This window comes from Lactuca serriola, chromosome 8 (assembly GCF_051521515.1).
Source record: "Lactuca serriola cultivar US96UC23 chromosome 8, Lser_US96UC23_V15, whole genome shotgun sequence".
NCBI classification, from domain to species: domain Eukaryota; kingdom Viridiplantae; phylum Streptophyta; class Magnoliopsida; order Asterales; family Asteraceae; genus Lactuca; species Lactuca serriola.
Genome location: NC_136415.1, coordinates 285,919,398 through 285,945,313, shown reverse-complemented (window position 1 = coordinate 285,945,313; position 25,916 = coordinate 285,919,398). Strand labels below are relative to the sequence as shown.

General features: G+C 41.1%; 1 protein-coding gene across 1 annotated transcript; it reads left to right on the top strand.

Annotated features, from left to right (window-relative positions):
* Positions 1–24,245: 24,245 nt before the first annotated feature.
* LOC145068152 (uncharacterized) lies at positions 24,246–24,809 on the top strand. Its single transcript, XM_079015130.1, has one exon. The coding sequence runs from the start codon at positions 24,246–24,248 to the stop codon at positions 24,807–24,809; it is 564 nt and encodes a 187-aa protein (XP_078871256.1).
* The last annotated feature ends 1,107 nt before the right edge of the window (positions 24,810–25,916 follow it).

The window sequence follows — 25,916 nt, the reverse complement described above, 5'->3', positions numbered from 1 at the left end:
CAACCCAAATTTACGAAGAAGATTTTCGTTTCAATTAATCGAACCAATTACATATTCCATAGGTTTTCAAAACATTTGTTTCCAATTTCTTAACTATTACATCCTTGTTGTACTTTTGAAAACATCAGAGAGTCCCAAACATCCAAAAGAGAGGTAGAGTGCACACCACGTCATCACGCCTTGCCCTTGCCCTTAGGCTCCGAAGTATCTGAAACAATCAACAACCTGTAAGCGAAATGCTTAGTGAGTTTCCCAGAGCACACCACACATACAATCCAGATATCACATCTTATGTTAGCTATAAAAGCTACACATATATCACGTAAGCCATGCATACAATACACCAGTAATAGTGCCATGGGCTACCCCACATGGTCTTTACCTAGGACTGCCATGGGCTCCCCCACATGGTCTTACATCCAATGCCATGGGCTACCCCACATGGTCTTCACCTAGAACTGCCATGGGCTACCCCACATGGTCTTACATCCGATGCCACGGGCTACCCCACATGGTCTTCACACAAACATACAATCACATACCATAGCGAACACATAACGTCTAACACATTTACCATAATCACATAATGGGCCGGCCTTGGTGTCTTAGACCCATAGGTATGGTGAGAAGACTCACCTGACACGAATGCTGAACTGACACTTAGCAACCAAGAATACCCCACGAGCTGCTCCAACTCAACTGCCTAAAAGTGTCATACAATAACCAGTCATTACCCCAAAATCCGCCCTGGTCATCTTCAGATAAGATTAAGTCAACAACCCATGTTGACCCTAACTCCCCGAGGCCAACTAGTGACTCACCGAGTTTCCCGGGATATAGTCTACTCGTCGAGTTGTTCCTTCAACTCGTCAAGTTTACGGCAAACTTCATCCGGCTCGCCGAGTTGTTCATTCAACTCATCGAGTCTATGGCAGAATTCATCGGACTCGCCGAGTTGTTCATCCAACTCGTCGAGTTCATGTCAATCTTCATATGACTCGCCGAGTCCTTACAGATCTGAAGTCATACATACTCATTTGAGCCATGCAAAGCTTCCAAATTATAGATCTAAGCTTCTAAGGCATGCTTTTCACGTAAAGTTGCAAACTTTACATGCATGCAAGGCTTTTAAGCTCTAAAATAGCAAATCTAAGCTTGGAATGGAGTCACACACTTGAGGGGAGGCTCAAGCTAGGCATAACTGATAACTTTATGCATCCAAAGTCCAAAGGGAGTCCAGATCTGAAGTTACAACTTCAGATCTTAGCTTAAGCACAAAAGCCCTATCTTGGAATCCATGCAAAAGAGGGCTTTAGATGGGAATGAGCCAAGAGATAGCCTAATACCTTCAGGGAGTGCCTCACAGAAGTGGATCTTGAATCCCCACGAGTTCCTTGTTTCCTCTAGCTTGCTTCCTCAAGTGTTTCCTTCACCAAATCCTTCCTTCAAGCTTAAACTCACCAAAGAACACACACACACGAATCAGGGTTTTGAAGGATAAGGAGCTGTAAAGGGGAGACTAGGGGAGGCTAATGACCCCTTTTGTCACAATCAGGAATTTTTGTGCCTTGTAACTACAATACTTAAGTCAAATTATGAATCCAAAAACATAAGAGCATGAATGATGCTTATTCTATGACAACAAAAGTTGCAATCAAATACACCATACGAGCATTACAAATGGTCAACAAGCAATTGGAAACCCTAGAAGTTCTTGTTTAGGTCCATTTTGGACTAGGACTTCCTTATTGGGCCCAATGGACCAATAAGCTTCCAATTTGACCATCTTGGGCTTAGAACTCATAAATGGGCTCTAACTGGACCCACTTCCATTTATTTCAACATTCTGGGCCATATTAGGCCTAGAATGAAATAAATCAGTTATATGAACCATTTTGGGCCATATTTAACCTAATGTAGCCCTAATAGGTCATAAAAATCATATTTATGGTTATTTGGACCAAGCACCACTTAACATAAACATGAAAAGGGCTTAAGCATGCAAGGCCCAAATTCTTTTCTCTCCCTCTCTAATTCTCGGCCCAAGCCCATGTAAAAAGGGAGAGTTGACTTTCATGGCCACCTCACTTTTACATATTGGGTTTCCATGCATCTTATCTCATATTTCCATGCACATATCACTTCAAGATCTATCTCTTTCTTTCTCTCTCTTGCTCTCGGCCGATTTCAAGCACACACACACACATTTCACTCATCTTTTTCTCTCAAGAAACTCTCTCATTTCTCCTCCAAAATTTCGAGATCTAAGGAGCTTTCAAGGAGATATCTCCACAGATTCTTCACCTAAGGTAAGATCAAGTTAGGATCTATGATTTTGGTACTTTGTTTTATCAAAATCTTCTTCTAATCCATGTAAAACCCTTGATCACTCTCCTAGAAACTCTCTAAGTTCGAGATCTTCCAAGGAGAGGTACTAAGGCCAAAATTTCTTCTCACTTCTTCTAAAGGCCGAAACCACACCCAAAGGTGAGCTTCATACCCCCTATTTTTCGGTTTTTATAAGTTTTGTGGGGGGGAGAATATAAGCAAATTTGTAGATCTATGAGTATATGTATGCTTTGTGTGATTTCTATGCTTGTATATATGTTCTTATGTGATTGTGGTGTTGGATCTAGTCAAAAAGACCTTAAAACCGAGATCTAGATTAAGTTGTATGAAATAAGTATAAATTATATTATTTCACACAAATCATTTCTAGAAAAATAACCAAGTTGGTTAATATGAACATCTTTGGGCTTAAAACCCATTTTTGGACTCAAAATGCTAAAAATATAAAACTAAAGGGCCCAAAATGTCAAAATACAAATTATGAGGGATGAGATGAGTCAAAACAGTTTCAAAAATGTATTTCCTGGAAATTTACCCTTTGAAAGGATTAAAATGTGAATTTTTAAACATAATGGGCCAAAAATGAACTTTTTGGCCCCATAAAGCCCAAATTGCGAGATTTTCAAATTAGAGGGGCTGAAACTGCACTTTTCTATAAAACAGGGGACTACTAGTGTACCAAGTCCATTTCAAGGGTTAAAAATGCTTTTCAAATTTAGAAGGGACCAAAGATGTAAAAAATTTCCATTTTGGGTCAAAATTGTAAAAATTGCGAAATTAGAGGTTTCAACCGAGAAAAACTCCATTTTGAGGGACTAAAACTGTTTTTCAAGTAAATTGGGGCTGAAAAATACATTTTCAACAAGTTTTGATACTAAAGTGTCAAGAAAAATGGTTTAGGGACTAAAATGGAAATTCTTGTATATAAAGGGTTAAAAGTGTAAATTTATACAAGAAAAGGGCTTCAAAAAGAAAAATTCTAAGGTTATATACAATAGATCCTTTACGACAAAATTCTAGTACCACGATTACCGACGAAATATAATACACCTTCAACACCAAAATCGCTACCAAACGAATTGATTTGGTCTCGAATCAATAACGAATCAAAATCTAAACACGACGATACCCCAATACACACGCGGAAATTACGGAAAGTCAATACACACGTGGGAATTCACTAGACGTCGATACACCATCTTTGGGCCCGAAAGTCTCAAATCGTGCTTGTTGGGCCTAGCTAGCCCAATGACATGATCTTTAGGCCCGAAGGAAACGCGCTTACATGATATTGGGTCTTATACGACCTAATACCGTGTAAAAGGAATTTCAATAGCTCATGTGTTGTTGGGCCCCAAGGGTCCTTTGGTATTGCTAGCAAAGTCGAGGATTCACCAATGCGAGTCGGGCCAAGGGCCTTTCGCATTCACGATAGCCTTTAACGACTCGTGGAATTAACGGGGGCTTCGCACCTCTTTTCTTCCTAGGTTGTGGGGCTATGGGAAGTCAGGGTGGTTGGATCAGGTGAGTAGTACAGACGACGCCTAAGGGATCGTTTGTATAGTTATAAGCTAGACATTTTCATTAATGCGTGATTATAACAACTCACCACCCATACTTAATCCAATGTCACCTGGAATCATCGAATACACACGTCGTAATGGTATAACAATATATAAAACGCGTAATTTAAAGTATTAGGAAAACATCGGGTTTTCCTAGGGATTTCAACACTTACACCTACGTGATGCATACCAAGTCAAACAATTTTTCACACTTGTAGAAATAAACAAGCATACTTATGGATCTTCACACTTTTTCTTACTGGCAACAATCTTTTCAGAAAATATCGGATTTTTTGGTGGTTTTTCAAAATAATACAAACACTGTGTTTCAAACATTACTTATGAACTCACCAACATTTTATATGTTGACGTTTTTCAAAATACTTGTATTCTCAGGTAACAGGTAAATCGAAGGAAAAATGTACTCGGTGATGTCTTGTTGTTTGTTTAACTAGTATTGAACAATTTACTTTTTGGGAATGTAATGTTTTGAAACAATGTACTAAATGTAAACACTACCAGCTATAATATTTCAATGCATGGTGATGAATGATGTTATGTTTCATGTATATTCACTGTGATGGTATTCAATTGAGTCACAACAGCCCTCGGACGTTTCCGCCGTCTGGTTCGGTGGTGTGACAGGTTGGTATCAGAGCTTTGTTTATAGTGAACTCGCATATCTAGCCACACATTGATATGCAACTATAAACCAAAAGAAGGACTAACACAACTCTGAACAAAACAAGTGAAACACAACAATAAAACACCCTTGCTTGCATTAGGAATAAGAACATAACGCCGAATCAAACAAGATAACGCTAGTATCCCGGTTAATTCAGGACTGTTCTTAGCGGTATCAAGGAGTGGATGTGGCCTGATCAACTACATTCCCTCCAAGGTATAACTAACACATGTTCTGATGAGATCGCAATAGCTAGAGAACTTAAAAACAAACCCCTTTATCACCAGAAGAGAAGAACGTCTGTTTAGTCTATAACATAGTGTAGAGTCATAGGAGTAACGATAGTTTATACCTTCCCCCAGCCTTCATGGAGGGAGAGCAGCCGAGTATCCAGTTTCATCAAGTCCTAGTGGCTCACGGGATGCTTGAAGATGAACCAGAAGGGAATCCAGAGGAAGCACACGACGTCAGACCTGATGAATACATAGACATCGACTACGAGTTCGGGGAGACCGACGATGACATCGAGGAAGGACAAGATCTGGACAAAAATCACGCCACATCATTCGTGGACGAGGCACAACCAGACCACCCCGCCCCACTAATGAACCCCCCAAGGGAGAACCGCTCTCCTGAAGATGAGATCGCCGCCCTGCGGCAACAGTTGTACGCTATGGAGGCACGTGCAGTGCGAGCTGAGCACGAGAGGTATGAGGTTATTGGAGACATGAAGGAGATGGCTCGGTTACTGGCTCAACACTTCGGCATATGACCCCTCCACTACATAGGACGCACCATAGAGTGTTAGGGATAGACTTATCTTACTAGGTCATTAGGAACTATGCTATGTACCCCGACTCTATGTTTAAGTGACTACACTACTCATAGAGTCGTTATGCTGTCGAACTAGTGTCACTCATGTATGCTCTTACGAGCAAAATTTTCATGTATCAAATGCGGATAATATTAGTAAACTTTTACGTGATTTGTTATGATATTACAAATTGATATGTGTTGCGAATCTATGATTGTATGCTACATGATAGAAGTACTTAAGTTCGTGCCATACACCTAGTCAGTAGGATCACAACCACACGGAAGCCACATACACTCAACATCTTTCTGTTTCATGACAGAAAGATGCCTCACCGACCGACTCGCGGAAACCCTGGGCCAACCCCACCCGAAGTTGAGTCATCCGCATTCCAGGCAGCGGTCTCTGCTGCGGTCACTGCAACGATGGCACAAATTCATCAAGGGAACAATGGGGGAGTCAACGGGCAAGGGGCCGGAAGTTCAAACAATGGAATGAATCAGGGACCCACCAAAACATGTACCTACAAGGACTTCACAAACGCTAAACCACGAACCTTTAACGGCACTGGAGGGGTGATCACTCTGAAACGATGGATCGAGAAGGTGGAATCAGTATTCGAGATATGCGACTGTCCGGAGGAAATGAAGGTGAAGTTTGCAGCATGCACTTTCGTTGATCAAGAGCTCACTTGGTGGAATGGACACGTGGAAGCCATGACACTCCATGTAGCCAACTCCATGCCGTGGTCGGAAATGAAAGAAATGCTGATGGCTGAATACTGCCCATGAGGTGAGATTCAGAAAATGGAGCAAGAGCTGTGGAACCTCACTGTGCGGAATGCGGATATCGATGCCTACATATCGAGATTTAGTGAACTATCTCTGTTATGCCCGGGTATGATCACCTCGGAAGGAAAGAAGATTGAGCGATTCATCTGGGGACTAACCTCTCCGATCCAAGGCCAACGTGGTAGCTGACGCATTGAGCCGGAAGGAGTACTCTAATCGTCGTGCGAAAACTCTCTCGATAACCATCCAATCTCACCTAATCACCAAGATCGAATTAGCCCAGTCAGATGCCATGAAGATGGAAAATAGAGCAAGCGAAGCTCTACGCGGAATGGAAAAGAATCTAGAGGTGATAGAGAACGGAGTATACTATTTCATGAACCGTATTTGCGTCCCTAAACTCGGAGGATTTAGGGAGGTAGTAATGAATGAAGCTCACAAGACGCAATACTCCATCCATCCCGGTTCGGACAAGATGTATTTAGATGTTAAACAATACTATTGGTGGCCTAACATGAAGGCATAAATTGCCACCTATGTTGGTAAGTGCCTTACTTGTGCCAAGGTAAAGGTGGAGTACCAGAAGCCCTCAGGGTTATTACAGCAACCGGTGATTCCCGAGTGGAAATGGGAAGGGATTTCTATGGATTTTGTGACCAAGTTGCCCAAGACATCGGACGGATTAGACACCATATGGGTAATAGTCGACCGACTGACGAAATCCACTCATTTTCTGCCAATAAAGGAATCCTACAAGATGGAGAAACTGACGCGATTATACATTCAAGAAATCGTGAGACTCCACGGAGTACCAGTGTCTATTATCTCGGATAGAGACAGTAGGTTCACTTCACGTTTTTGGCAATCATTCCAGAAAGCACTTGGAACCCATCTCGACATGAGCACCGCTTACCACCCACAAACGGATGGTCAAAGCGAACGAACCATTCAAAAGCTCGAAGACATGCTTCGCGCATGTGTGATAGACTTTGGGAAGTCTTGGGATACCTACTTACCTTTAGTCGAATTCTCGTATAACAACAGTTACCATTCGAGCATCAAGGTCGCCCCTTTTGAAGCACTATACGGGCGTAAGTGTAGATCACCGTTATGTTGGGCTGAGGTGGGCGACACCCAGCTAGCAAAAGCACTCACATCGGACAAGGCGCTGACGGGACCGAAGATCATTCGTGAAACCACGGAAAAGATAGTTCAAATCAGAGCTCGATTACAAGCATCGCGCGACCGACAAAAGAGCTATGCCGATAAACGGCGAAAGCCCTTAGAATTTCAGGTCGGGGATCGAGTACTGTTAAAAATCTCACCTTGGAAAGGAGTCATTCGTTTCGGGAAACGGGGAAAACTGAACCCACGATACATTGGACCTTTCGAGATCGTCGCCCGAATAGGTCCAGTGGCGTATAAACTGCAACTACCCGCAGAGCTAAACAGTGTGCACCCCGTGTTCCATGTCTCTAATCTAAAGAAGTGTCTATCGGATGAAACACTCGTCATTCCCCTTGACGAGATTGAAATCAACGAGAATCTCCTATTCGTTGAAGAACCGGTCGAAATTATGGACAGGGAGGTGAAGCATACTAAGCAAAGTCGCATCCCGATCGTGAAAGTACGGTGGAACGTGAAGCGTGGGCCAGAATTCACGTGGGAACGCAAAGATCAAATGAAGCAAAAGTACCCTCACCTATTCTAGCATGCTCAAATCTAGCTTTCAGAAGAATTTCGGGACGAAATTCCCTCTAACGGGGGGATGATGTCACAATCAGGAATTTTTGTGCCTTGTAACTACAATACTTAAGTCAAATTATGAATCCAAAAACATAAGAGCATGAATGATGCTTATTCTATGACAACAAAAGTTGCAATCAAATACACCATACAAACATTACAAATGGTCAACAAGCAATTGGAAACCCTAAAAGTTCTTGTTTAGGTCCATTTTGGACTAGGACTTCCTTATTGGGCCCAATGGACCAATAAGCTTCCAATTTGACCATCTTGGGCTTAGAACTCATAAATGGGCTCTAACTGGACCCACTTCCATTTATTTCAACATTCTGGGCCATATTGGGCCTAGAATGAAATAAATCAATTATATGAACCATTTTGGGCCATATTTAACCTAATGTAGCCCTAATAGGTCATAAAAATCATATTTATGGTTATTTGGACCAAGCACCACTTAACATAAACATGAAAAAGGCTTAAGCATGCAAGGCCCAAATTCTTTTCTCTCCCTCTCTAATTCTCGGCCCAAGCCCATGTAAAAAGGGAGAGTTGACTTTCATGGCCACCTCACTTTTACATATTGGGTTTCCATGCATCTTATCTCATATTTCCATGCACATATCACTTCAAGATCTATCTCTTTCTCTCTCTCTCTCTCTTGCTCTCGGCCGATTTCAAGCACACACACACACACATTTCACTCATCTTTTTCTCTCAAGAAACTCTCTCATTTCTCCTCCAAAATTTTGAGATCTAAGGAGCTTTCAAGGAGATATCTCCACAGATTCTTCACCTAAGGTAAGATCAAGTTAGGATCTATGATTTTGGTACTTTGTTTTATCAAAATCTTCTTCTAATCCATGTAAAACCCTTGATCACTCTCCTAGAAACTCTCTAAGTTCGAGATCTTCCAAGGAGAGGTACTAAGGCCAAACTTTCTTCTCACTTCTTCTAAAGGCCGATACCACACCCAAAGGTGAGCTTCATACCCCCTATTTTTCGGTTTTTATAAGTTTTGTGGGGGGAGAATATAAGCAAATGTGTAGATCTATGAGTATATGTATGCTTTGTGTGATTTCTATGCTTGTATATATGTTCTTATGTGATTGTGGTGTTGGATCTAGTAAAAAAGACCTTAAAACCGAGATCTAGATTAAGTTGTATGAAATAAGTATAAATTATATTATTTCACACAAATCATTTCTAGAAAAATAACCAAGTTGGTTAATATGAACATCTTTGGGCTTAAAACCCATTTTTGGACTCAAAATGCTAAAAATATAAAACTAAAGGGCCCAAAATGTCAAAATACAAATTATGAGGGATGAGATGAGTCAAAACAGTTTCAAAAATGTATTTCCTGGAAATTTACCCTTTGAAAGGATTAAAATGTGATTTTTTAAACATAATGGGCCAAAAATGAACTTTTCGGCCCCATAAAGCCCAAATTGCGAAATTTTCAAATCAGAGGGGCTGAAACTGCACTTTTCTGTAAAACAGGGGACTACTAGTGTACCAAGTCCATTTCAAGGGTTAAAAATGCTTTTCAAATTTAGAAGGGACCAAAGATGTAAAAAATTTCCATTTTGGGTCAAAATTGTAAAAATTGCGAAATTAGAGGTTTCAACCGAGAAAAACTCCATTTTGAGGGACTAAAACTGTTTTTCAAGTAAATTGGGGCTGAAAAATACCTTTTGAACAAGTTTTGATACTAAAGTGTTAAGAAAAATGGTTTAGGGACTAAAATGGAATTTCCTGTATATAAAGGGTTAAAAGTGTAAATTTATACAAGAAAAGGGCTTCAAAAAGAAAAATTCTAAGGTTATATACAATAGATCCTTTACGACAAAATACTAGTACCACGATTACCGACGAAATATAATACACCTTCAACACCAAAATCGTTACCAAACGAATTGATTCGGTCTCGAATCAATAACGAATCAAAATCTAAACACGACGATACCCCAATACACACGCGGAAATTACGGGAAGTCAATACACACGTGGGAATTCACTAGACGTCGATACACCATCTTTGGGCCCGAAAGTCTCAAATCGTGCTTGTTGGGCCTAGCTAGCCCAATGACATGATCTTTAGGCCCGAAGGAAACGCGCTTACATGATATTGGGTCTTATACGACCTAATACCGTGTAAAAGGAATTTCAATAGCTCATGTGTTGTTGGGCCCCAAGGGTCCTTTGGTATTGCTAGCAAAGTCGAGGATTCACCAATGCGAGTCGGGCCAAGGGCCTTTCGCATTCACGATAGCCTTTAACGACTCGTGGAATTAACGGGGGCTTCGCACCTCTTTTCTTCCTAGGTTGTGGGGCTATGGGAAGTCAGGGTGGTTGGATCAGGTGAGTAGTACAGACGACGCCTAAGGGATCGTTTGTATAGTTATAAGCTAGACATTTTCATTAATGCGTGATTATAACAACTCACCACCCATACTTAATCCAATGTCACCTGGAATCATCGAATACACACGTCGTAATGGTATAACAATATATAAAACGCGTAATTTAAAGTATTAGGAAAACATTGGGTTTTCCTAGGGATTTCAACACTTACACCTACGTGATGCATACCAAGTCAAACAATTTTTCACACTTGTAGAAATAAACAAGCATACTTACGGATCTTCACACTTTTTCTTACTGGCAACAATCTTTTCAGAAAATATCGGATTTTCTGGTGGTTTTTCAAAATAATACAAACACTGTGTTTCAAACATTACTTATGAACTCACCAACATTTTATATGTTGACGTTTTTCAAAATACTTGTATTCTCAGGTAACAGGTAAATCGAAGGAAAAATGTACTCGGTGATGTCTTGTTGTTTGTTTAACTAGTATCGAACAATTTACTTTTTGGGAATGTAATGTTTTGAAACAATGTACTAAATGTAAACACTACCAGCTGTAATATTTCAATGCATGGTGATGAATGATGTTATGTTTCATGTATATTCACTGTGATGGTATTCAATTTAGTCACAACAGCCCTCAGACGTTTCCGCTGTCTGGTTCGGCGGTGTGAAACCTTTAAATATGGCGCAGGGCCCCGAATTTAGGGTTTCATCTGCCAGCATCTACTCGTCGAGCCCCACTCCGGTCTCGGCGAGTTATGTCATTAAACTTCGCAGACAGCCCGCTACTACTTGACGAGTAGGTCCTTCAAAATTCAAACAAAGTAATATTATTATTAGTATCTGAGGATCAGGGTGTTACAAGTCTCCCCCACTTGAATTAGGCTTCGTCCTCGAAGCCTGCTGGTCCAAACAATTCCGGATAGAAACCTTGCATTTCATCTTCTGATTCCTAGGTCCATTCGGAACCCTTTCGGTGCTGCCATTGCACCTTTACCAACTTCACTTCTTTATTCCAGAGCTTCTTCGTCCTCCCGTCTAAAATTGCAACTGGTCTCTCGACATAATTCAGGCTCCCATCCAACTGAATGTCGTCCAAGGATATGACTGGGACTCGTCGGCAACACACTTCCGAAGCTGGGACACATGGACGGTGTTGTGAATCCGACTAAGCTCCTCTGGTGGCTCTAATCGATATGCCACCTTGCCCACCCGGGCTACGATCCTGAACGGACCTATGAACCGAGGCCCCAATTTGCCCCTCTTACGGAACCGGATAATCCCTTTCCAGGGTGACACCTTCATTAAAACAAAGTCTCCTTCCTGAAATTCGAGGTTTGATCGCCATCGGTCCGCATAACTCTTCTGATGGCTCTGTGCGACTCGCAACCGGTCGCGAACCTGCTGAATCAATCTGGTGGTCTCGAGTAGCACCTCCGTGCTCCCCAAAACTTGATGCCCAACCTCGTCCCAGCACACTAGGGTCCTGCACCTCCGCCCATATAACATCTCAAATGGTGCTCGGTCAATACTGACATGATAACTGTTATTGTACGAAAACTCTGCCAATGGGAGGTACGGATCCCAACTTCATCCGAAATACAACACACATGCCCGCGACATATCCTCCAATGTATGGATCGTCCTCTCACTCTGGCCGTCGGTCTGGGGGTGATATGCTGTACTAAAATGCAGCTGTGTACCCAGTTCGTCGTGGAACTTCTTCCAAAACCTGGATGTGAACCGGACATCCCTGTCTGAAACCACTGATACCGGCACTCCGTGCCTAGCCACCACCTCTCGAACATAAATGTCCGCCAACTTCTCTGCAGATATACTCTCAGAGATTGGAATGAAGTGGGCACTCTTCGTCAGTCTATCCACGATCATCCATATGGCATCTACTCCCTTCGCTGTCCGCGGTAGCTTCGTGATAAATCCATAGTGATTTCTTCCCACTTCCACATGGGAATGGGTAATGGCTGAACCTTTCCATGAGGTCGCTGGTGCTCGGCATTGACCTTCCTGCAGGTCAAACACTGCTCCACATACCCGACGATCTCTCGCTTCATGCATGGCCACCAATAGCTCAGCCTCAGATCCCTATACATTTTTGTAGCACTAGGGTGTATAGAAAATTTGGACTTCTACGCTTCCTCTAACAGTATCTGCCTCACTCCCCCCGACATCGGCACCCATACTTGGCCACACTGCGTCAACAATCCGCGACCATCCTTAACAAACAAAGGATACTGCCCTAATTCTTTCCAATTTCCAGTTCTCTTTCTTCACCCCCTTTGTCCTGGGCTTCTCAAATCATGTGAATCAAGGGTGGACTAACCGTCACCCTCATACAAATACCCCTGATTGGCGAACCCGTCTCCTTGCGACTCAATGCATCAGCCACCACATTGGCCTTCCCTGGATGGTATAGGATCTCGCAGTCGTAGTCCTTTAGCACGTCCAACCATCTCCTTTGTTGCATATTCAGGTTCTGCTGGTCCATCAAATACTTCAGACTCTTGTGATCGGTATACATAACGAATTTCACCCCATAAAAATAATGCCTCAAAATCTTGAGGGTGAACACCACTGCCCCCAATTCCAGATCATGTGTGGGATAATTTGCCTCGTGAGGCTTCAATTGCCTCGAAGCATATGCGATCATGTGCCCTCTCTGCATCAGTACTGCACCCAACCCTGAAATCGATGCATCATAGTATACCATGAAATCATCCAATACCTCGGACAGAACTAGGATTGGAGCCTCACATAACCTCCGTCTCAGGGTCTCGAAAGCCCTCTGTTGGTCCTCACCCCATCGAAAGGCCACATTCTTCTTGGTCAAACGGGTCAATGGAATAACAGTCTTGGAGAAGTCCTGGATAAATCTCTGATAATAACCCGCTAAGCCCAAGAAGCTACGAATCTCGGAGGCATTCCTCAGTATCTCCCATCGCATCACAGCCTCCACCTTCGCTGGGTCAACCGAAATACCCTCTTGATTGATGACATGCCCCAAAAAATGAACTTCCCGCAACCAAAATTCACACTTGGAGAACTTCTCATACAACTTCTCTGTCCTCAAGGTCTCCAGCACCTCTCTTAAATGCCGCTCATGTTGTTCCCTGGTCTTAGAGTAGACCAGGATATCATCAATAAAAACAATCACCGACTGATCCAGCTTCGGCCTGCACACTCGGTTCATGAGATCCATGAACGTGGCTGGAGCATTGGTGAGCTCAAATGGCATCACCACACACTCGTAATGCCCATAACGAGTCCTGAAAGCCGTCTTCGGTACATCCTCATCCCGAATCCTCATCTGATGATACCCTGACCGAAGATCAATCTTAGAGAACCACGATGCCCCCTGAAGCTGATCAAACAAGTCATCAATCCTAGGCAAGGGATAGCGGCTTCACCGTCAGCTTATTCAGCTCTCTATAGTCGATGCACATCCTGTACGACCCGTCCTTCTTTTTCACGAAAAGGATCAGAGCTCCCCACGGTGAACTACTCGGATGGATGAACCCTCGGTCTAGTAGCTCTTGGAGCTGTGCAGACAATTCTTGCATCTCGGGTGGCACCAACCAATATGGTGCCTTTGCTATCGGGGCGGCACCTGGCACCAAATCGATACAAAACTCCACCTGTCTTTCCGGAGGCACTCCGGGTAACTCTTCGGGGAAAACATCCCGAAAGTCCCGCACTACTGGCACACTATTGATATTCGTCACTGCCTCCACCCGCATATCTGAAACATAGGCCAAAAATCCCATGCAACCCTGCTACAAAAAACCTCCTCGCCCTCGCAGCTGAACAGAGGGTCAGGCCCTGCAAGGTCCTCTCGTCGTGGATAACCAATTCTCCCCCCCCTTAGGGTTCGAACCCGGACTAATTGCCGCTCACAATCGATCATGGCCCCATTGGCCCCCAGCCAGTCCATCCCAATAATCACCTTCAATCATCGCAATGGTATGGGGACCAAATCAACGCGAAACCTTTTGCCATGTACATTCAGGACACAGTCCTGACACACCCTCGCAACACTCACAGTGCGATCATCTGCAATCTCCACCTCGAGCGGGGTATCCAGAGTCCCTGGTGCGTCTCGGAACTTCTTGCTATGCGCAAGAGACACAAAAGATCGGGTAGCTCCCGAATCGAACAAGACATGGGCCGACATACCATTGACCAGAAAGGTCTCTATACAAATCATAAAAAGCTTACATATAAACATTAATCATAAAATAGATAGAGAATGATGAACACATACCAGCCACGACGTCTGTTGCTGCCCGATCCTCCTCGGTAGTCAGCTGGAGCTTCCGCCTTAGGGCGGCCATCAGTAATCCTCATAGTGGCGGGCGCGGGCGCCACCACAGATCCTCCTCCTCCTCCCTACAACCTTGGACAATCGGCCTTTTTGTGACCTGTCTGGTTGCAGTGGAAACATATCAAGCCCTTATTCGGGCAATCCTTACTCAAGTGGCTCTGTTGGCCACAAGAGTAACATCCTGACATCCCGTCTGTCCGACAAGCCCCACTATGAAATTTCCCACACTTGGCACACCATCCCCGACCCTGTTGTCCCTTACTCGAAGAATCAGAGGTCTTAGGCTTCTTAGCCTGAGCCCCCGCTGCCTGTACCTGCTCAGTCTTCCGCTTCGTGCGGGATTCCAACTCCATCTCCCTCTCACGGGCCTTCTCAACCATCTCATTTAGGGTTTTGCACCCTATGAAGCTCACAAATTCCCGAATATCCTCCCTCAGCATAGAGTGATATCGGGTCCTCCTCATGTCCTCATCTGTCGCATACTGAGGGATCAACAAAGCTCGTTCTCGAAACTTGGCGGTGATCTCTGCCACAGTTTCAGTAGTCTGTTGTAGATCATGAAACTCCCTCACCATCCGTTGCACCTCAATAGGCGGTGCAAACTCCTGATCGAAACGTTGAACAAACTCAGCGCACGACATATCAGCCACACCGGCCGCTCCTAACTGACTAGTAATCTCGCCCCACCAATCTCGGGCCCTGTCCCTCAGCATACAGGAAGGAAATCCAACCTTTGCCTCCTTCGGGCAAGAACTCGTGCGCTGGGCATTCTCAATGTCCGCTACCCAGCGTCTGCTCACAATGGGATCCCTGACCCCAGAAAACTCCAGAGCTCCGCATGCCTTGAACTCCCTAAATGAGGGGGTTCGAGCTCCACCTTGGCGCACATGAATATCGGCCCTGAATGCTCTAAGCCTCTCCTCCATGATCTCCATCATGCCCTCCTTACCCGTCCCAAAGATGACTGGGGTAGCGTCAAGGATGCCCCTCGTAACCTCGGCCGCAATCAGCTCACACAGCCTCTCATCAATACCATCAGTAGGGCCGCCTGACCCCGCCCCAGATCCCGATCCCGATCCTGATTCCCGTGCTCCAAATCGCATAACCACCATGCTGAACTGCCATAACATAAAACATAAAGATCAGGATACCCATAACGAGATTACCTCCATACCGCGCTCCTTTGGAATTCCTAGGTAGAACATGGGTTTGGGTATGGGTCCTGTGCTTTCAGTAGTACGGGCCCAATACTACATTCCACACCTACCTGTACCTTTCCCCGCTGCATTACCTAGTATTTCCAAATCTATCTCAACCGCAAAACCATGACTCACAACTCTCACCTGAATCAAACCCTGGACACCCTATGATTGTCCTACTCATAACGATCATACAAATCACTGCAGGTTGCTATTAGGCATGCAAATTATACATAGAAATGATCAAATAGACTTTTGAATAAAAGATTATACCCTAAGACCACATCCAATAAGGAAAAGGAAATAAGGCTAAATCACCCATTCTGAGGCTATCAGCTCCTAACCGTATATAAGTTTTTAGAACATACACTTAACAGTTTCATATAATCGACAAGCCCACTATCAATGTAACATGGTTATTCACTTGGGAAACTACTTACTTGGCTCGGTTGATCACGCACATTGCACTCTTCTCTTTTTGGCTTGAAATCCTTTTTAAGTTATTTTTGAAAACGTTTTACCACCTCCTTAGTTTGAGTCCCGACACACCCGAGGATGTGCCTGAATCCCTCAAACCAAGGCTCTGATACCAACTTGTAACAACCCAAATTTACGAAGAAGATTTTCATTTTAATTAATCAAACCAATTACATATTCCATAGGTTTTCAAAACATTTGTTTCCAATTTCTTAACTATTACATCCTTGTTGTACTTTTGAAAACATCAGAGAGTCCCAAACATCCAAAAGAGAGGTAGAGTGCACGCCACATCATCATGCCTTGCCCTTGCCCTTGGGCTCCGAAGTATCTGAAACAATCAACAACCTGTAAGCGAAATGCTTAGTGAGTTTCCCAGAGCACACCACACATACAATCCAAATATCACATCTTATGTTAGCTATAAAAGCTACATATATATTACGTAAGCCATGCATATAATACACCAGTAATAGTGCCATGGGCTACCCCACATGGTCTTTACCTAGGACTGCCATGGGCTCCCCCACATGGTCTTACATCCAATTCCATGGGCTACCCCACATGGTCTTCACCTAGGACTGCCATGGGCTACCCCACATGGTCTTACATCCGATGGCATGGGCTACCCCACATGGTCTTCACACAAACATACAATCACATACCATAGCGACCACAGAACGTCTAACACATTTACCATAATCACATAATGGGCCGGCCTTGGTGCCTTAGACCCATAGGTATGGTGAGAAGAATCACCTGACACGAATGCTGAACTGACACTTAGCGACCAAGAATACCCAACGAGCTGCTCCAACTTAACTGCCTAAAAGTGTCATACAATAACCAGTCTTTACCCCAAAATCCGCCCTGGTCATCTTCAGATAAGATTAAGTCAACAACCCATGTTGACCCTAACTCCCCAAGTCTAACTAGCGACTCGCCGAGTTTCCCAGGATATAGTCTACTCATCGAGTTGTTCCTTCAACTCATCGAGTTTACGGCAAACTTCATCCGACTCGCCGAGTTGTTCACCCAACTCGTCGAGTCTATGGCAGAATTCATCAGACTCGCCGAGTTGTTCATCCAACTCGTCGAGTTCATGTCAATCTTCATATGAATCGCCGAGTCCTTATAGATCTGAAGTCATACAGACTCATTTGAGCCATGCAAAGCTTCCAAATTACAGATCTAAGCTTCTAAGGCATGCTTTTCACGTAAAGTTGCAAACTTTACGTGCATGCAAGGCTTTTAAGCTCTAAAATAGCAAATCTAAGCTTGGAATGGAGTCACACACTTGAGGGGAGGCTCAAGCTAGGCACAACTGATAACTTTATGCATCCAAAGTCCAAAGGAAGTCCGGATCTGAAGTTACAACTTCAGATCTTGGCTTAAGCACAAAATCCCTATCTTAGAATCCATGCAAAAGAGGGCTTTAGATGGGAATGAGCCAAGAGATAGCCTAATACCTTCAGGGAGTGCCTCACAGAAGTGGATCTTGAATCCCCACGAGTTCCTTGTTTCCTCTAGCTTGCTTCCTCAAGTGTTTCCTTCGGCAAGTCCATCCTTCAAGCTTAAACTCACCAAAGAACACACACACGAATCAGGGTTTTGAAGGATAAGGAGCTGTAAAGGGGAGACTGGGGGAGGCTAATGACCCCTTTAAATAAGGCGCATGGCCCTGAATTTAGGGTTTCATCTGCCAGCATCTACTCGTCGAGTCCCACTCCAGAATCGGCGAGTTATGTCATTAAACTTCGCGGACAGCCCGCTACTACTCGACGAGTAGGGAAGCCAACTCGTCGAGTAAGTCCTTCAAAATTCAAACAAAGAAATATTATTATTAGTACCTGAGGATCAGGGTGTTACAAAATCACAGTAAATGAGAAAGCAAGATCATTTTCAAACTTGAATTGCATTTGCTAAGGTTAAGCCCACTTACCTAAACCGCTTCCAATAAAATAGCCATCAAATTGCAAAAATTCAGGAAGCTATATTATTTTAAAATTTGAATTGCATTTTCTAAGCTTCAGTCGACTCTTACCTCAATCGCTTCTACTCTGGGTCTCTCTGCAAAACACATATATCTGTGTGGAAGAACGAAGAATCAGAAATTGATCGTCATCTTCTTTGAAGTTGACAACTTCAAGTAAACCTAAGTTTATTCCCTTTTAAGCTACTCTTTTTGGTTATGTTTCCCTCCTGATTCGATAATTTTTCTTTCAGATGTTTTTTGTTTTCAACTGCGATATCAGTCTCCTCTCACAAAAGTCATGCCATCTGTATCAGTGAATATCACTTCATTCTCTTTGCGATTTTGGCGAAACTTGGTTCTGCACAAACACTTTTTTTTTCTTTCACGCAGTAGTGATTTTGGCATATACAACTCCATTAACTTTTTTTGTCAGTGAAATCGTCTTACTATTATTGATTTTGGCATACAACTTTACTGTCAATAATTTTACAACGAAACAAGAGTAGGATTTTTTTTTTGTTTCTATAATCAAATGGACTCGGATTTTTCTTATATTGGTCCGATTTTGGAAGCAAAAAAAAAAAGAAAATCTGAAGTAAATTGCATCAGTAGGTAAGTTATTTGAAGCCACACATCCACTTCATGTTGAAACGGGTACAATTAGAGGGGGTCTTGCTTTTCAAACCAGAAGGTTAAATTTTGGTCTTTTTTATTTGTTGGTTTCTATAAATTTTGGGAATTTGGTTTCTTTTTATGCGAAGTAAACTGTATAATGAGTCAATGATGATTTTTTTGAGCATAAATGTGGTTCATGCAAGTGATAGTTGTGAAAATGGGAAGCGGGAAATAGGTATCATCGTATATTTTGATCTCTTTTTCATGGGACAGGTTGAGGAATGAAGGTAAAATAGTAATTTTGTTATATAAAATGGAATAAGATAAGAATAGATAAGATCATATAGAAACCAAAAAATCTTGTATATGATTTATGTTGTAACATGACCAATGTATATTTTCATGACAACTTTATGTTTCAAATAAGGTGAATTAACAAAATGGACACAAGTTCAAGCTCCATGGCTGATAGAATAATGAGAAGCATCATTATTCATTCACAATGAATCTTATCTTTTGGTATTAAAAGACATTAGGGTTGAGCGCTCCATGTGTAGATTCTCTTTACACTGTTTTCTTATCCAATCGCGATATTTTAGGTGAAATGTTAGGCTTCAATCCTTTTCCATGTTCTTCTGTAGTACTTTACTAACCATCATCTTATATTACATTCCTTGGTAATATTCTTGAGTGATTTTTCAAGTATAATAATTGCATAATTGCTTTACCGTCCTTTGTTCTCATCATCCTCAAGTATGGACTTTGAATAACTTATTTCTATCAGGGGTTGTTCTTTGGCACTGATTTTTTGGTTTATTATGACTTTTTATTTCCATATTTTCAATTCGCAATGTCGAATTATTCACTCCCAAAGTACTTGTATATCTATTGGTTGTCGCTACCACTACTTTTATACAATCTGGTGAGTATTACACCTGGTTGTTCATTTTCCTATGTTCTTCTTGATGAAAAAATCAAATCTTAAAATAGAAGAAAGAGTGCATCTTCATGATTCAATGATTGCTTTCAAGTGTAATGAACCTTTTCAGCATCAAAAGCATAAAAATAGTTACTCCTTTAAGAAGGAACAAACACGAAATAAATATTAATATTCATTTTTTTTTCTTAGATTTGTTTTCATAAATTACCTTTATTTTATATTATTCTTATTTCTTTTTCTCATTTTATTACATAACCAAATTACCTCATGGAGAGATTGTAACATCCTAATTTTCAAGGCCAAAAATTTCATTTTTAATTATGAGATTCATAACATAGTTTACCAAACATTGCAAATGTCAAATCAATTTATAGAAATCATAACAACGTGTCTGAAAACCATATCATCAAAAGTAATAAAAATCAGAGCACAATCCCAGAAATCTCCACGCAGAATCCATCTGAGTGTGTGTGTGTGTGTGTGTGATGCGCTGCTACACCGCCGACTCCTTCCCCTTAGACGAAGAGGTACCTGAAACCAAAACTGAAACTATAAGCACAAAGCTTAGTGAGTTCCCCTATCATACCCATACCAAATAATGCATAATCATCGATATCTTTCAACCGGTAACTGGGAACTACCCTCCCCTTCAGTATCTTTCAACCGGTAACTCGGAGCTACCCTTCCTTCGGTATCTTTCAACCGGTAACTGGGAACTACCCTCCCTTTTGGTATCTTTCAACCGGTAACCGAGAGCTACCCTCCCCTTCGGTATCTTTCAACCGGTATCTGGGGACTATTCCACCCCTGCTATTACTAATACATATCAATCACAACAAGCATATCAAATACAATGATCATATAAAGCATATTAATCATATCACACATCAACCCTAGATGATTATTACAAAGACAACCATCTACACAACGTCCTTGCTGGTGAGTCAGTATTGTGGCCGTAGACCCACCCCTACTAGAAGGAAACTCACCTCCAAGTCGTGTTATGTCTTCACTGCCCTCAGTGTGAAAGTCGACTCTCCTCGACTCCTCAATCCCTACACAACAACCCCTCTAAGTTATCAACTTGTACTTACAACCCCTACAAGGGTCAACTTGAATCCAGGTCAAAGGCAAAGCCAAAGTAAAACCCTGGTCAAGTCATATTTTGGTCGACCAGACTCGCTGAGTTGGTCGGCCAACTTGTCGAGTCCCTTTGTCCACAGAATACTACAAGCCCGTCCCCACTCGTCGAGTCTAGCAAAAGCTCGGCGAGTTCACCTTCAACAACACCTCAGTCAATCTTCATCCAACTTGTCGAGTTCTTCCTTGAACTCGTCGAGTTCATCTTCATCATATGAATGTGTCCAGTCTATGACTCGCCGAGTTGTAAGAACAACTCGTCGAGTCCATCTTCAAAGATTGGGAGATTGCCTTGGAATCGCCAAGTTTTTTTCTAACACTCGTCGAGTCCCATGATTCCCAAGTACCTTAAGAGCCTAAAAAACTAAGGGACCTTCCATACTACCATCTCGTCCCTTAACATAAGGGACTTGGCGGTCATTACACCCCGACTCACCGAGTCCTAAGAACGACTCACCGAGTCCATCCTTGACCATTATTATACAATCGATTTAAATGGGTCGTAACACATCAAAACCATAGATTTGGCCTCCTAATGTCCATTTTACACGTAAAGCCTCAAGCTTGATGCACATGCATGGGTCCTTTGGCTTAAAAAGCCATAAAAGATGATCTACAAGGTGTATGGGGTGTTTATGGAAACAAAGTTGGCATCATTATGCCATAAAGACCCCCAATGGCCCCAAATTTGAAGTCATAACTCCATAATGCACTTCACAACCCGAAAATGGCTTAGAAAGCCCCAAATATACCAAGATCCAAGCCCTAAAGATGATTAATTACATGGAAGATCAAGATAGGAGCTTTTTACCTTAAATGGGCTGGAAATGGAACACAATCTCTGGATCTCCAAGCTCCAACTTGAACTCCTAAGCTCGTTTCCTCTTTTCAAGCTTCACAATCCACCAAAATGCACAAAATGGCCTTAGAACACTCAAACAAGGCTAAGGTTTCAAGATAGTGGTTTTTGGATTGTGTTCAAAGATCAATTCATAATATACATAACATAATGTTTGAACAGAATCATAACATAATGTTTTATCAGTTTACTTAATTATAAAAAATATATACTATATGTATATTATTAATTGATCACTTGTGATTTACATGTGAATCACATGTAATTCATATGTGAATCACTTGTGAATTACATGTAATTCATATGTAAATTACATATGAATCACATGTAATCATATGTGATTTACATGTGAATCACATGTAATTCATATTGAATCACTTGTGATTCATATATAAATTACATATGAATCAAATGTAATTCTTATGTGATCATTTTTGATTTACATGTGCCTTACATATAATTCATACGTGATTCTCATGTGATTTACATGTGAATTTAAGGGTGGTAAATAGGTAAATTAAAGATTGGAAAATTGTATGATTGGAATACTACAAATGTGGATATGTAAATTCAAGATTGGAATTGGAATTGAAATCGGAATGTGAAATTTTGGTTAGCCGGAATGGAATTCAATAACAAAAATGAAATCTTTATTTATATTTAAATCTTTTTTGTTTATTGTAAATGCAAAAGACTAAATTTTTTATTTTTATTTATTTCAGTATATGTAGTGAGAGCATTTTGGTCTTTAATAAAAAAGAAAAAATGAAAATTTTGAGTACCTTTGATGGAAGCGGTCATGGCCATGAAAGTCTGTTCCACATTGGTGGAATCTTTTGAACTGGTTTCCAGGAGAGGAATTCCAAATTCAATTCATTGGAAACAAAGAACAAATAAATTGAATTGAGAAATTACTTTTTGTTTGTGTTTTTTCTATAATGAAGATGAAGAATAATTAAATTAAAAAAGATTTTGAATATTATATGTAGCAATTTGAAGTCTGCATTAGTAGTTAAGTATGGATTTCTAGTGTTGATCACAAAAACAATTAACCCATACACAAAGATACATAATGAGATAATATAAAAAATGGTACACAGATAACTGAAGTTTACCCTTTTCAAGATCATCAGGACCTTTATTTCAAACATAGCCTCAAAGTTTGACTTTTTTAAATAAAGTATGCAACCAATGGAAAGCATCCCTAGAATAAAGTTTTTGAACTAGAGTAGGCTTTTATTAATATTCATATTTCTCAAAAAAAAAATTCTTTACAAATAGTTGCTGGCAATCAATTTGATATAAGGCCAAAAAACTAAACCATACTTTTATAATTTGACTTGTAAATCACAAGTCACGGTTATTGTTATTGTGTTGTAGCATATATAAGATTCTTCATGATACTTCTGTTGGACCTTTAACTTTAATCTATAACTTTAATCAATTTCATTATTCAAATTGTATTAATTCAATGATGTAATGTGAAATATTAACATTGCCTAGATTTTAGTTGGGTTTTTTCAAGTTCTAATGTTGATTCAGGCAACCAAACACGATTTATCTGCCTAGTGAGGTATTCTATTGATATTTTTCTTATATTAGTTACAATCGGAGTCTAAGTTATTTTAATACATAGATCATTAATGATTGTAGTAGGAAATCATGTATTTAATACACAAATATTCACCGATTGAGGAATAGTGATAAATAGATGATAATTTTAAGATACTTGGAACAAAAAAGAACAATCGACTAAAAAATAATAATTAATCAAAGGGTTATGATACCTTTCAGAATCAACTGAAACCTAAATCGAGATGAAGATATGGAGCAATGAGGCTTGCATCATAGGTCTATCCACTCCCTTCGCCTTTCTTAAATCTGAATTAGTCGCATAGAACATTGCAGGAACCCTCCATAATATGCATAATTTGATCACCATTAACGATCAGATCCATAAATCAATGAAGATTGTTAATTGTATTATTTATTTTCATGTTTAGTGTAGGTATCATATATATTGTATAGATAAGGGTCCTTTATGTAATTATCTCATACACTGTATTATTTATAATATGGAATACAATGCAAACCCTAAGGGGTACTTTCCACACAAACATGGTATCAAGCAAGGTTACGATCAGTGTCTAACATACGCTCGATTTTTTTCTTCATGTTGCAACCTCTGTCCAGTAATCCCCATCGATACTACCTACTCTTACAACCTGTTCTCGCTTCCTACCTTTCCGCTGCTTCCTTTATTCCTTGTTGGTGTCACACAAGTGGTTCTACTACAACTCCTCTTCTTGCGGTAAGTCACCTGTTTATTTTTACGTGTTTTTTCTTCCATCTTATTTCTTTACTTTTTCGGATTTCCAATGAGTACCACTCTAGCCAGTTCTTCCACCACAGCCCCTACCACTCAACAGTTGGTATACGCGGTAACAAATGTCTATAACCAGTTTAGTTTCAAATTGACTTTTGATGGCTCTAAATATAAACTGTGGTGTCGTATATTTAAAGACATTTGTCAGGGCGCCAAGGTTATTGGACACATTACTGGAAAATCTAAACCAACAGGTGAAGATGATGAAGACTGGAATTCAATTGATTCTCGTGTGAAATCATGGTTCTACTCGACTTGTGATCCCAATGTGTTGCAGGTTATTACTACTGATAAATGCACTGCAAAGAACTTATGGGATAACCTTAAGGAATTCTTTCTCAATAATAAAATGCCCCAAATGTTGCAACTACAAGAACAGTTTCATAACACCAAGAAAGGTGCATCCTCTATTCACGACTACTACCACAATCTCAAACACGTTGCTGATGCTGTACATGATGTTGACTCCGATATATCTGAAGTGGAGCTTGTTATGCGAACTTCGTGGTCTACCGCCCTCCTACCAAAGTATTATCGATGTTGTCATGGATACTAAACCGTTCCCATCTTTTTTAGAAGCCAAAAATATGCTTCTACTCCATGAAAATTGTGAAGACAACAACGAAATGATGCAAGACCCGACAAACATCACAACAACTGCTTTATTCCGTTTCACAACAATCCGGAAAATCAAAAAATAAATAGAACAAAAATCGTAATAATAACCGGGTTTCTTCTAAAGGAGGGGGAAATTCTAGTAATTCTACTAGTGCTAACCAATTTGCAGGTACTTCTCCAAGACAAAATTCTCAATTTGCAGGTATAATGGGGTCCCATCCAAGAACTATTGGTCAAACATCTCCACGTCAGCAACAATATTTATTTTATGGTCAAAATGGTGGTCCTAACTCTCCTTGGGGATATGTGATTCCCTCAAATGGACAGCCACCATTGCTATATGCTAAAGCCGACACTTTTCCTGCACACCAGCAAGCCAACATGGCCCAACAAGTACAACTGCCAACCCATTTCTCTGCTCAACAGCCCAACGCTACATACTCATCGGTCCAACAACATGCTACCCTTTTTGGGCATCCCATTTCCATGCCATTTCGGCCCAACAGCCAAGGTTTAGCCTACTAGCAACATAATAATATTTCTCAAGGTCCGTGTTCAACTTCTTTAACACAACCCACATATTTAGCATCGGTTTTCAAGCAATGTCCATCCAACCACCACCAGATAAGCAATATTACATGGATATGGGACCAAGATCCCACGTGAATTTCAACCAAGGTAACATGTTTTCTCTATTACCATGTAATTCTAAGTCCATCATGGTCGGTAACGGTGCTATTATTCCGGTTTCTCACATTGGCCAAACATATCTTCCTTATTCTCAAGATAAATTCTTACTTAAAAATTGTTGGGTTATGAGCATTCTAACACTCCTAAGTGTACATGCAACCCTAATAAACCTTGGATCTATGTTTGTCTAAAATTCATGTAAAATATAATTTTTGAGGTTCATAATCCTATCTAGCATACATGGGGAACTTCTAACTTAAAAGATGGCTAGAATAACATACCTTGTTGATGATTTGATTTCTTGAAAACCATGAGAGCCTAGCACCCCAAGTGTGATGCCTCAAATGCTTCACAC